This window comes from Lagopus leucura, unplaced genomic scaffold, assembly GCF_019238085.1.
Source record: "Lagopus leucura isolate 7727_CA_CO unplaced genomic scaffold, USGS_WTPT01 Super-Scaffold_100004, whole genome shotgun sequence".
Lineage (NCBI taxonomy): Eukaryota > Metazoa > Chordata > Aves > Galliformes > Phasianidae > Lagopus > Lagopus leucura.
In genome coordinates, this window is record NW_024962264.1 from 66,533,464 (window position 1) to 66,547,889 (window position 14,426).

Genomic DNA, 14,426 nt, shown 5'->3' on the forward strand with positions numbered 1-14,426 from the left:
TAAGAGTAAGCAAACAAAAGCAATATTAAAGAATTGCAGAGAAAAGCAAAGTGGCCAAAGTACATTTTAATTTATAGAAAGTTCCCCATAAAAGTGCATATTTCCAATAAGTGAAAACATAATGAAAGTGTTCAGTCATTCAGTAACAAATAGGGACCTAGTGGCTTTATATCTATAGTCCCAAAGGCAGAGATGTGTTCTATTTGAAATGAAGATGCCAAATCTACCACTTCCTTTCTTTTGTTTTATCTTCTACTCTTTCGGGAGTTAGAAAAGAGGAAAAGAACAACAACAATCATTGCTCACAGGCTGTTTACGTTATGTAGCATATGCTTATTTTGTATATCACAGAAAGAACTGTGAACAAAAAAGTTACCCTTGGATTCCTTTGCTATGAATATATCAAAGTGCTATGCTATGAAATAAAGAAGTTCAGCAATTTAAAAATAAAGGAAATGGAAAAATTAGTAGAAAATGATTGAGATAACACAATCAGTATCACAGTTTGTAGCCTGCTTGTTTGTTTACTAGAAAATTTTACGAACCTAACTATGTTGATGAAGCACCCCTCCAGTAAAGTTACTCCTCTTTTAGCCAGCCTGGATTTTATCAGAAAGTTTATGAGGGCAGGTGCTGAGGGATTGTCTTCATCATTTGCTGTAGACAATTGCTCCATTCCCAAATTGTTAACTTGCACCCATGTTTGTGTTAATAGTGCAGCCTGAAGATCACAGCAGGATTCTGTAAATACTTCTTCCTACAGAGGACCTCGCAAGCTCCAGAGCCAGATCCATACTGCCTAAAGGTAGAAATGACTTTTGCATGAAAGCAATCGTGAAAGTTTAGACATTGATTAACTCCTTTAATACCCTGTCTTCTTCAGGGACAGGTGCACATCTCGAAAGGCTTCTGGTTCATTTTGTCTTAAATACGTATACTCATCCAAGGTAAAGAGATGAACTACCTGCAGCAGGCATCCAGAAGAAATAACTGTAAAGAAGTTCAAGCCTTTCATATGCTCAGTTCAGATAATTGGACTAGTGGTTTTAATAATCTTCAATACACTCATGATGCTTACTAGGAATTAAGAACATCTGTTGCCCATGAGGGGAAGAAAGGCCTGAGATGGAAATTCAAACTAAAATAAGCATATGAAACACAAGGTTACAGAAGCAGCCCACAGCTTCAAAAGCAAATTTCTCAACTTGAAGGGCTTGAATTAATCTGATCTATGACCTTCTTTATATTCCTTGATTAGAACCAAGGTTTGTCATCTTCTAAATGTTATTTATCTAGCTAAATTAATGTCAAGTACAATAACAAGATAAAACCTCATCAGTTTCTAAGAGCAAATCCAGAGAGGTATTCATTTTTCATGATGGAAGTTGGATACAGAAACTCTGAAAGAATATTGACACTTTTATTCATTACCAGAAGCAAACAGCTAGCTGTATACTCTGATAATGCTGTGATGTGCACTTAAATAAAAAGAACAGAAAACTTCAAGTAGAGATAGTATTTATGAAATCTCTCATGTAGGAACACTCTTTGTTCCTTGAACTAAAGTTTCAGAAATAATGAGTCAATTTTTTTCTTCTTAGGCTTGTGTCTACCCTAAATTCCAATTCTGTTCATGAACACAAAATGAGGTATCGTAAATGCTGTGGGCTCCTTGTGAAGATCACTAGTAGCTTCTGAAAGGAAGATATTATGCCACAACACAAACTCTCAGCATTGCATTGATATTACATGTACTGTAGATTCGCACCAAATAATAACTTCAACTGCAAGTCCAGAATCTGAACACTGCCCCAAATAAACCCTGGCTTTGCACTCCTTGTGGATTAAATACCCTGAGTACCATTCTGAAAGGCGTTTCCAGAGGGGGAAAAAAAAAAGCAAACTATTGGGTTAGATATTAGATGTTACTACTGGTGTAAATCAAGACTAAATACAGTGTTGAACACCATAGAAAAATTTCATTTTACACTTTCCACCCATGCCTCCTCTCCTTCCTAAATCAAGTAAGTAAGTAGAAGTCTCTGAGCAGGTCCAAATCCTCATTTTCTATGCTGCCCATGCTAGCAGTTATTCTTCCCTCCTGTCTTGAGTGTGCAAGCCTGTTACCATATTTATGATGAGAAAACATATGACCAGCCTGAACTTGGGAGCAACAAATACACTTCTTGAAAAATGAAGGGTAGCCTGCATTGTACGTTACGAAAGAGTTCAAACACTACCTTTTGTTCTTCTTGACATTTTAAAAGAAAAACAAAACAAACTAGAACAGTGATTAAAAAAAAAAAAAAAAAACCACACACACCAAAAAACCCTCAACTCCCTGAAGTCATTCCAGTATCCTTTTCAAAATGACAGCTGCATGAGCAAGAGGAAGTTAATAAAGATTCCTGTGAGCCAAACAGGCAAAGGCACTATAAACCAAACAGGAACAGAAATGCTGTCGTTAGGTTTCACCAGCTACAAGCTATTATCCAACCTTGTGATGCTATTGATTTGCTTGCACTATATCAAACTTTAATCACCATAAACCATTGCCTAACACAGCTCTTCCACTAGCAAGTGTTCTTGGCATATAACTTGCATTGTTTTGGACAACCCTGGAAATCTTTAAACTTATATGAGATGAAACTGATAGATACGTGTAGGCTCTATGAAGAGCTTCATAAAGAACAATTTGTATAAAATTGGTAGGACAACTTACTTTCAAAGTATTGTTTTTTTCAGTTTCAAACTTGGTGCTGAAACATTTCAAGAATAAGAATTCCTTTTTACAGTATTAGAATTGTTGGAAGTAAACTTCAAGGAAGAATAATGCAACTGACTTTAACTCCTCACTAACCAGTGAAGTCCTGGCAGACCTTGCATAAAAATACATAATAAACAACACTTAAATAATTAGTAGAGCTCCAGTGTTGTTTTTCCCCCCCCCATCCTTCTTGTGAAGATGGAAAGCCTGATTTGACTCACTGCTTCAGCTGTAAGGTCCTATAATATGAATTCACAGTTATTAGTTAGAAGTCAAACATCTCCTCTTGAAAGCAAACAGCTTGCTTTCATAACTCTGTTGTCTACTGCTGTTGAATTTCATCTCCCAGAAAAAACTGAATTTAGTAATTTAATGGGTAAAGTTATAATAAAAAACAGTCCAGCAAGCCAGAGTGAAACCTAGAAAGTTCTACTAAACAGAATAAGAGTTCATTAATAACAGTATTTGATGGAACAACTTCTCAGTTGCGAAACACTCTTCAAAATAACAACCACCATTAGCTGTGCATTTTCACCAGTGATGAACAAGAGCCTGAATGCTGCAGTCATAAAAAAAGTGCACTAGTGGAGGTGACTCATTGTTTCATAGCTGCTTAACGGCATTATCACTAGGAAAATATTGCCCATGCAATCCATCTTTCATCAGCCTGAACAGATAGAAGTCAGAAGGTATCAAATATAGATGGTATGGTAGAGCAGCATTTTAGGACAGCCCAGCCAAGACTGGCAGCATACTCCATGGTCTTCAGACTCGCAAAGGGTATGCTCCAGACTAGCATCTTATTGCCACCAAAAAGATCCCACACATTTGTCAGAAGAACTTTCTACTTCAGTTGAGAGCAACAAAGAAACCTGTAGTCCTCTCAAAAGCTGGGCTGCTAGTGATTTAGGACAGAGTTCATTGAAAGAATCAAAGTCTTTCAGAAGTATAGCTCAATACTTGTCAAGTTAGTAGCTCCCTAACAACATTTTCTTTCCTCCCTGCTTAAGAACACATAGTATAGCTAGAGAGAAAGGATATTATTAAGCTACTACATATTCTTCAAAATTATGCTAATACAGGGAAGTTCATAATGCCACATAACACCAAACAAATCATTGAACTGCATTTGTCCTCAAAAAATACAAGCATTTTCCACAGTTCTTACACTCTCAAAGGGCAAATGGCAACAAACATTGCCATTTTCTTAGAAGTCTATTCAGTGAGCATCCAGCTTTCAATCATGATGTTTTATTCTCCCTGTGGAAGAACTGAGCTATTTCAGTATCACCCATGAAGCCTTGAATTTATTGCTTGTGACTTCGTATGTCTCTTCAGAAACACATAATACTAAGTACATATATGGAATACATACCTTTCAAAAATAAACATGGCATTAGATTATACCTTCTCTATTTGTCTTTCTCCTGTTTTTCCTTGGTACAACTAGAGCTTGCTATCTGAAAGCAGTATTGGTCAGTAGCAGATACTCTGAAGCACTTGCTTGGCTTTGTACTTTGAAATGGAAACCTTACGTACTATCAGTAAAGCTGAACTGAAATTTACTTCACATCGCTCTCAACTTTTGACAAAATACCAGAGACATATTTCAAATATGCTGAATTGCTCTAACAAGCTGCTAAATCATAGCACGTGCTTTTCTCAGCCATCTAGCAAGATATTTGCTGTGCCATCACAAAGTTGTCCCAAACTCCTGAAGCCTGCACGACATAACTGCTTCCTCTGGACTTCAGCTGACGGACTGCTACCCTTGCTTCTGTTAGAGGAACAATGTGGAAGCCTAGTGGCATCAATGAGATTGCTTACCTCAACGAGCTTGTTGGCATGCTCACGGAAGACCTGCGCGTACTCCTTCACTTCTTTCTCATTACCGCTTTTGGCCGCCTCAATGAGAACCAGCAACGGCACATTGGTCTCCAGGAACGAATCTGATATATGATCCATTACTGCCTTCCGGAGCTGCAATGAAAAAAAAAAAACAAAAAAACAGAGCAGTAAATAAAAGGAGAATTATCAATATATAGTCCCACTGCATTCATTGGCCATTATATTCAAGCAATGATGTGTAACATCTCACAGCATCGTACAGGAGTTTAGACTTTTTCTTTCCTTCCTCCAAGCTATACATTTGCAGCAAGAATACAGACATTCAACTGCTAAAGGCCTGAGATTCATGCTGACTCATACCTCTAACCCCAGTGGACTGAGTGGCTCTGTCTGGGATAATGATGATTTCTCACATAATACACTGAAAATTGATGAGAATTGAAAGCTGCACATTATTTATAAAAAAGTTCAGCTCACTTTAAAGCCAAATATGGATTAAGAAGCTTAACTTCAAATAACCATTAAAATATTAGTCTGAATGTATCTAAATCTCCTCTAATTCCTGCACTGAATATTATTTTGAGTATATCTTCTAGCATGCGCCTTGTGCTTCATACTCTCCCAAATACCTCCAGTAGGTATAAAGAGAAAACCTAAGGACTTTCCAGGCAAGATTAACAAACATGCTACAATTTATTCCAAAGAAAAAAACTCCATACAAGGTTTCACAGATTAAACCTGTTATTTCATAAACATTGTTTGAGACAATATTATTCTAAGAATTGTGTCACTGATGACTTCTCTACTCTGCTAATAACTACTGATTCATGTTAAACTTCGCTAAAGTTTGAAAGACAGACAGAAAGATGAAATCTTAATTCTATCTGGAAATTTAATTACTCTATAGGAGTATGGATCAGAAACATTTTTTAGCATATTTTACTCTGCTACTGTGTTGTTAAGAGTGAAAAAGAAAACTAACAACATGAATTCAGTGATAACAACCTGGGGAGCCATTTGCCCTGAAGCTCTGGTTAGCCACAAGTCTCCTTCAATCATTCAGTTAGATGAATGTTCAAGCAAGGTAAATTTTTCTATTTTACAGTCTAGACTAGAAAGCTCTCTCTAGACCAGGTATCACCTAAACACCACATCATATAGGAAACTGCTATATTATTAGGCATAATAAATACATTATTTGAGATACAGAGTGTGACAGCAGAACACGACAGCTCTATTTCAATAAAGAAAAATCTAATCTGGAATATTTCTGTCCAATGCCGTAGTGGTACACTGAAAACAGGCAGCAAAGCAACTTCTTAGAATATATGTACTTTCATGTGGTTCTTTTTACATAAATTACAGTTAAAGAAGCCGGTGCATTAAGAACAGCAATCCTTAATTCCCACAAAAAGTTAATTCATCCCAGATTACACCTGGAAAATATTTTTCCACCTACAAAATGATTAGAGTCACTCAGAATGGCTGAGACAGCAATATACATGAAGAAGGAGGGAAAAAAGAATGAAAAGGATAAATTCATATGAGAGGCTTACCAAAGGCTAGGAAACTGGACTGTGGTGGCCACTACCTATGACATTGTCTTCACCTGTTCTCTTTCCCTCCCCTCCATCTTCTTTACAAGAACTTCATCTATAGCCAATGTATGTGAAGAGATATTGCCAGAAAGGGTAAGTCTCAAGTTTACTTAATCGCCCACTGCAGATGTCCATCTTCCAACACACACTGAGAAAACCTGCACCTGAACTACATGCCTCAATTTTAGACATTTAGTTAGAATTCTGAAGTCCAGCATGTTGAAATAAGACAGACTGTAGTATTTCCAAAGAAACAAAATGTTGAAAAAAAAAATCCCAAGTGGTCTCCATTTAATTTCCAGGGAAAATCCCTTCAGGAAAACTCTTAGCTCTAGTTCAATACAAGACTCAATAAAACACACTGTTCAGTTCACTGTCTGAAAAATTACTTTAAATCTTAAATGAACACTTTTTCTGTTTATTCCTTAGGGAATGATATTTCAGAAGCTTAAGAATAATGAACAATTTTTTTTTTTTTTTTTTTTTTTTTTTAAGATTAATATGCTATTATAGATCTGATCATTCAGTGGCATCAATAACAGGATCAAGTGCACCTGCAGGAAGTTTGTGTGTGGTTGACATGTCTTAGGAACAAGATGTTGTCTAGGGAGACCTAGACAGGCTCCAGAAGTAGGCCCAGGAGAACCTCATGAGGTTCAACAAAGCCAAGTTCACGGTGTCACACCTGGATTGTGACAACCCCTGCTATCAGTATGACCTGGGGGATGTAAGGGTGGAACACAGCCCTACCAAAAAAGATTTGGGGGTTGTGGTAGATGGGAAGCTATACCAGAAGAGCCAGAAGTGTGCACTTACAGATCAGTAAGACAGCTGTACCCTGGGCTACATCAAAAGATGACCAGCATGGCAAGGAAGGTGATCCTGCCCCTTTGTTCCATGCTAGTGAGATCTCACCTGGAGTACTGAATCCAAATATGGAGTCCTCGGTAAAGGAGAGATATGGACCTGTCAGAGCAAATCCAAAGGAGGGCCACAAACATGCTCCAAAGGATGGCACAACTCCCCTGTGAGGACAGGCTGAGAGAGCTGGAGCTGTTCAGCCTGAGGAAGAGAAAGCTCTGAAGAGAACACATGATGGGGAAGGGGGGAAGAATGGGGAGAACGGTACACAAAGGGGGGCTGTACGAGATTTAGATTGCATATAAGGAAGAAGTTTCTTCAGGATGGTGAAGCACTGGAAGAGATTGCCCAGAGATGCGATAGATGCCTCACCATTGGAGACATGCAAAATCAGGAGAACATAACTCTGAGCACCCTTATGCAGCTGTAGATGTCCCTGCTTATTGTGGAAGAGTTGGACTAGATAGTCTTTAAAGATCCTTCCAACTCAAATAATTCTATGGTTCTATAATTATAAGAACGCACCTCATGGAACCCTACAAAAAGTCTCAAGATATTTACATGTGTATTCACACATCTTATTTTCATCAGGATTAAAATCACATGTTAGAAGACAATAAAAGAAAAACACAATAAGAGCATCAGGTAAGCAACAATTTGGGGCTTTCCACTGCAAATATGCAGCAACATAATATTTGAATCAAAATTAATGAATAAAATGGATATCCTATGGTAACTCTATGTGGCTTTCTGCAGATATTTTGAGCAGTTTAAAAAAATTCCTGAATTCTTCCCTGTTATTCATAGAAGTCAATAGCACATTCCTAACCTCTCTCGTAAACAGGCATAACCATCTTCTAAAGAAATTATATTCTGAGTTTAAGGACACCCTCACATCAAAGTTAGAAGGTATATTTAATGGTTTTTATATACACAGGAGAACACAAATTTTGCTATCCATCACTACAGGCTATAAAGAATGACTTGACAAAATCATTTATTAGATGTGACAGGAGTATGAACACAAGACATTCATCCAATTGCTCAAATGGATACATGACAAGGTAATATTAATAGCACAAGACAAGACATTTAAAAGTATTAGCTCAGCATTACCAGTCTATTTGATTCAATTAAGGTAATTCATCAAGGTAAATAACTACTTGAAAACTAATCTTATATGTTCCTCAGTACACTGCAACCACGTCCAGCTAAAGTGATGGCTTATGCATCGAGAAATTTTATGGTTTCATACAACTGACATCAGCTCAGAAGGGAATGAGAAAATTCTGTGACCTGAATTTAAAACGGCCATAAAACATGCAGTGAAAAAGGTCAAGTTTTACTCTAAAAACAGCATGAGATCTCATGTACACTGGTAAATTAAACAATGTCTTCGCTATTCCTAGTTTTTCCCCCATATTCTGATGTAAATATTGTGACACATAGTATTACTCATATAGCAATGATTAACTTTTATTCTCTGTAACTGAATTTATTAAGTTAGAGGTGGCTTCAAAATGAAGACAGTTTCTACTACATTAAACTCCAGTTGTTGGAGGAAAGACTAAAAGGTCTACTTAATTCATCTTGTCTTGAAAACTTAATTAACATACAGTTAAAAGAATAGTAAATTGGCTATATGAGCATAAAAACATAAAAAGGGAAGCATCAAGACCTGCAAATACTTTTTAAAGTATGAATAGTGAAGATAGCTTTTACGTCTTTCCAGTTCAGTCAATTTAGTCAGTTTACAGTGCACAGTCAGTTGCTGTTTTTGATAGCATCGTGTTCTACTGTTCTAAGCACTATTTAGAGCTGTTTTATCATCGTCAACTCACAGCTACAATTGAGCTCAAAGAGGTTAACCTGCCCACTGAAATGTTTTCCATGGCTACATAACAATTTTTAGAACCAAAATATCTCAGTATTACTTACAGTCTGGTAGAGAATTAAATGTCTAATCTGACATGGAAAGGGAACATCATAACAGGAGAGTAATGACTCTAACATATTCTTTAACTTTATAAAGACTAGCAGTAACTTGACTTGCGGATCAATTCATAATCAAAGAGCACCTTATTTGCCACTGCAGCCTGGAATGTCTTCGACCCAGTCCCCTCATAATATTCTTCTCCCCAGATCAGAAATACATGGATTGGACAGGCAGAATTCAGTTCAACAGACAAGGAACCAGTTGCAAGACCATACCCAGCATTGTGGCCAATGGCTCAGCATCTGGATGGAGATTGGTCAGTAATGAGACCAGTGCTTTTAAATATCTTCAATGACATTGACAGTAGGCTTGAGCACACCCTCAGCAAGTTTGTGGACAACATTAAGCTGTGTGGAACACTCAACATGCCTGAGGGATGGGATGCCAATCCAGGGGAGACGTAGACAGGCTCAAACTGTGGTCCAGGAGAATCGCATGAGGCTCAATAAATCCATGTCAAAGATTTTGCACCTGGGTTGTGGCAATCTCCACTATCAATACAAGCTGGAGGATAAAACTCAGCCCTGCCAAAAAGGACTTGGGAATAATGGTGGATGACAGCTGGACATGAACCAGAAATGTGCCCTCACAGCCCAGAAAGGCAACCATATCCTGGGCTGCATCAAAAGAGGCATAACCAGCCGGGTGAGGGATGTGATCCTTCTCCTCTGCTACACGCTGGTGAGACCTAACCTGGAATACTGCATCCAGATGTGAAATCCTCAGTATAGGACAGATGTGGACCTATTGGAGAACTAGTGAAGGGCCAGAAAAATGATCCAAGGGATTGAATACCTCTCCTGCAACGACAGGCTGAGTGAGCTGGAGCTTTTCACCTGGGGAAGAGAAGGCTCTGGAGAGAACCAAGAGTGGCCTTTCAGTATCTAAAGAGAGGTTACAAAAGAGATGACAGTCTTCAGCAAAGTTTGCTGTTGCTATAAAATCTCAGTCAATTCTACATACAAGCCATGAAGACACAAAGCAAAGAACAGCAACCTGGAGGGTAGTGGATATTCATCCTGTTAAATCTATCTTCATAGACTAAACAGCAAAAGGATTAACATTCAAAGCATGCATCTCACAAAAACATCTAAGTTACAGATTTCTGGAATATAATACATAAAAGTTTTAAAATTTGAGTTTAGGAGAAAAAAAATCATGAAGTGCAAAGACTGATTCTACTACTTTATGTATTTTTCCATTTTCTCTTTCAAAAGAGTTTTTTTTCAGTCATGTGAAGACTGGGGATTAGTTTACTGATGGAAAGCAACTTGCAATAATAAGCTTTGACCAGAAATTTGAAAGGGACCAAGAAAAAAAAAAAAAAAAAAAAAAGGAATTCTTCCTAGTCACTAGCCATTACAAAGGAATTCTCAATATTGAGAATTACATATTACATTACATAGTTTTACATAGAATATAGAATTACATAGAATTATATTACATAGCCAGAACCATAGTACTGGCTATACCTTAAAGTACTTAAATAGTTAATCCACATTGATTTTTTTGCTTTATTCATTTTACATGCATATGCTATAGAACTCTTCAGAAGCTTATCAATTTTAGTGGCTTAAAAATTGTGGTATCTATTAAGAAATAATGATTTCTGGACAAGAATGAACCTTGCACTTGCTAACAGCATTAGAATAGTAATACAAAAGTACAAAAGATCTAAGAATGAGGGATGCTTTTCCCTCCTCACCCATTTTATGAGCATTATGAGAGTTATGTCTTGTTTCATGTCTGGATAAAACAATAAAATCCTTATGCTGACTGGAGGGTTCATGTAGTATCAAATATTTACAACTTATAAAAATAAGGAATGAGACAAGGCATTAACATACTAGGAGGTAGTACAGAGGGTACCATAAAAAAAAAAAAACCTCAACAAAAAGAAAAACAAGAAATACAGGCAGAAACTAAAGAGACAACAGTACCAGTGAAATCAAAATAGCCCAGGGGGGGATTAAACAGATACATGGTCACAAATTTTAATTACCTTGACTGAAAATTCTTCATGAAGTTAATGCTTACTACAACAAGCATACATTGTGACTTCACTCAAGAGCAGTCCCATCTACAAGGCTTAAAAGGGCTAACGGAGCAAGCATTATATTTGTAACACTTGCATTCCCATCTAACCAAGCTGCCATATTAAGATTTAGCCACAGCAAAAGCTTATGACAGCTGCCTGTGGTAGACCAATCCAATGGAATTACAAACAATGGCAGAAACTAAAAATTGATTGTGTTCTGAAAAAATGAAAAAAAATTATCCTTCCCAAGAGTCACGAACTCATATTATCCTATGGACAATGATGAGAGACATTTGATACCATGAATTACCATCCACGTCTTTACAAAAAGAGTTTACAGCAGTGGGATTACAATCTTTGTTTGTTTTATAATGCCCTTGTCCTAATTTCTGTAGAGCAGAAACTGAAAACAAAACTTGCTGTATATTAGCAAGCAACACAAAAGACAAACTACTTAAGAAATGAACAAAATTAATGGCAATTAAGAGACAACTGCAATGTTGAAATCTCATTTGGAAATTAGATTCTACATACTCATTGCCATTGCTCATAAATCCATTAGGAGGAGAGAGTTAAGAACATCTTTGGGAAGGGACTATGTTTTTCTTCAAGTTATATTGCTCTCTTCCTCCTGTTACTACATTATTGACAATGAACATCAAAATTCAAAGCTCTTTATGAACTCCAGCTTCTACAAGTTTCATAAGCTAATGCAACTACAGGTCATTCTCTTGGCTGGTACTACAAAGCAGTCTAAACTTCATATAAATCATCATCAGTAGGACAGTATTGTTTTGTTCTTCATTTGTTTTGATGGGAACATTATTAGACATATCTGATTAAATTCTCCTCTCTCATTTATATTGTTTTCAAAACTCATTTTAATTAGATGATATATTTGAAACAAAAGCAAGCCGTGATTACAAAGTTCCCATAGTGAATAGAAAGAATAGAGAGATGAAGTATAGGAGATTTTAGGAAGATTCCCTATTAGAGCAATAGTTGACAAACTGTGCACAGTAATTTAGAATATATTTGTCAATGAATTAGTGCTCATAATTCCTCATCAGCCACTTTGAAAGCCAACATTCTGAAACTTGCAACATCATTCAGTTGGATTAAAAATAAACTAGATCCTAATTCAAAAAGCAAGAACAGCCATAGGTACTACAATATTTGGATTTTGCCAAACTAAAATAATCCATCACATATATTACATTGCAGGTGAGAGTTTTCTTCACTTGATGGAAATATTGCACACAACTACCTGATATAGGTATAATTTCCTGATATATGGCACCATATGTGCATCAGTAAACATTATGTATAGAGTAAATTAAACTGAGACCTACAATTAGGCAGTAAGGAAATTACTACAGACCTGAAAGAGTAAATCAGCAGTATTAAAACTCTCCATTTCCTCTGAAGCACTTCAGAGCACCATAAAAGCCTCAATGTCAATATGATAAACATTGGAATGAAATATGCTTTGAGATAAACAAAAAGGCATACATTCAAACAAATTAAAGTCAAAATCAAGACTAAGTGATGGTTCATCACCTCTAGCTTATTTTTTAGATTTCTTTTTCCTAGAACTTTTTCTAAATCTCCTTTCTTAAAGTAAGTAGAAAACCAAGTTTATCAACCAGGAGCAGAGAAAATTTAGATGCACTGCTGAATAGCATGCTAGGGGGCTTACAGTTTTCTTAGTCCAAACTAGTGACATTCAGAGTATTTGATTAACTTCTATTACTTTGAAGATTGGTTATACATTCAGTGGAAGCTGAAAGAACAGAGGGCTTTATCAAATAGAGCGTTATCATCTCTTCTTTATAACAGAGCATTACACAAGATTCCTGTCTAATACCCTAGCACAAGCTGAAAGGGAAACTCAGTAAAGAAAGTACTGACATATGCACAACACAGTGCAACAATAGAAATGAATTAAAAAACTGAACATGGCTTCAGCACAGGAATAAATCTGTTTTAGGATTTGATAGTGGGCTTTCAGAAAGAGAGCTTCCAGATCTCCATAATCAAGAGTGCTAAAGTCACTACAGGTGAAAACATAACCTGTTAGGAGATACATTTCTAATGAGCAAAGGCTTGATGCTGCAGGTGGCCTTAGGTTCAAAGGCATTCAGACTGACACGCTGGGATCACTTTTAAAAAAGAGAAGCCAACATTTCATCAAGGAGTGTTCTCATGTGACAGAATGAGGCAATATCATCACATCACATGCTCCCTTGGGAACAACTCCTATCTCATCTTTGGTAATACAGCACAAACTTGCAAGGCTCCTGTGTATTGTCTGGTTAAGTATAACCTTGCCTCAACTTTGTCTTCACAAAATAAGTCTTCAGTAAGCATTCATGCAAAATTAAATTTGAAATTAAAACTCTCTTAGATTTTCTGTTGCTGTTAAACACTCGCATTATATATTGTGCCTGTCTCTATTAACAAATTCTCACTGTGTCACATAAACTATGTGAGGACCACGACCCTCTCTCTCTTTCTAACTCCCCTTAAATTACACAGGTAATGAATTAATAGAACCACCCCAACAATTTATAACTTCAGACAATGCCTACAATAAAGAACACATCAAAGCCTACTTTTAGGATAGTAAGAACAAGAAGATGATGCTCTAAGCCACCTTGACACAAACCTATTAATGTAGTGTTGACTAGCTCTACAGTAAGAAAGTAAAAGAACTACTTACACAACCCACCTTTATGTTTCTTTCTTTGTGATAAATGAACTAGTAGACGGTTTCCTCACAATTCCCTATAAACATATAAAGATAATTCACCTTTTCCAAAACAAACCACCTCCAACCAACTACTCTCTGAAGGTGAAATCTCCCATTGTACAGGAGATTTAGGGAATGCCACCTTGCTTATATTATCACCCATCTTCCATAATTGACATCAGCTGGTGTGAATTCACAGGTGGGATTTTTGGTTGGCTGGCTATTTTTTCTCCTCCCCATTATGAGTTTTTATTTATTAGGGTGTGTTGCTCAATTTGTTAAAAAATCTGAGATAAATTGCTTGTCTAATAAATTTAATTATAATAGACTTCATTGTGTTCTTCTGAAGCTCCTAGTTTTTTGGTTTTTTTTTTTCCCTTCTCCAGGAGGTGTTCAAGGCCAGGCTGGATGGGGCCCTGGGAAGGCCGGTCCATTGCCTGACTTAGTGGGTCGCAATGGTGTCTATGGCAGAGAGGTTAGAACACAATGATCTTTGAGGTCCTTCTAAGCCAGGCTATTCTATGATTCTAACTGCTTACGCTTGCATGTGGCTTTATCTTCACATG

General features: G+C 36.9%; 1 protein-coding gene across 4 annotated transcripts in view; it reads right to left on the reverse strand.

Moving 5' to 3' along the window:
• The window catches only part of CTNNA2 (catenin alpha 2), a 455,013-nt gene that overhangs the window by 84,197 nt on the left and 356,390 nt on the right, over positions 1-14,426 (reverse strand). For all 4 annotated transcript variants that reach the window (XM_042871701.1, XM_042871702.1, XM_042871703.1 and 1 more), the window contains exon 9: positions 4,595-4,747. In XM_042871701.1, coding sequence (XP_042727635.1) covers positions 4,595-4,747 — 153 coding nt within the window. The remainder of the gene's footprint in view (positions 1-4,594; positions 4,748-14,426) is intronic.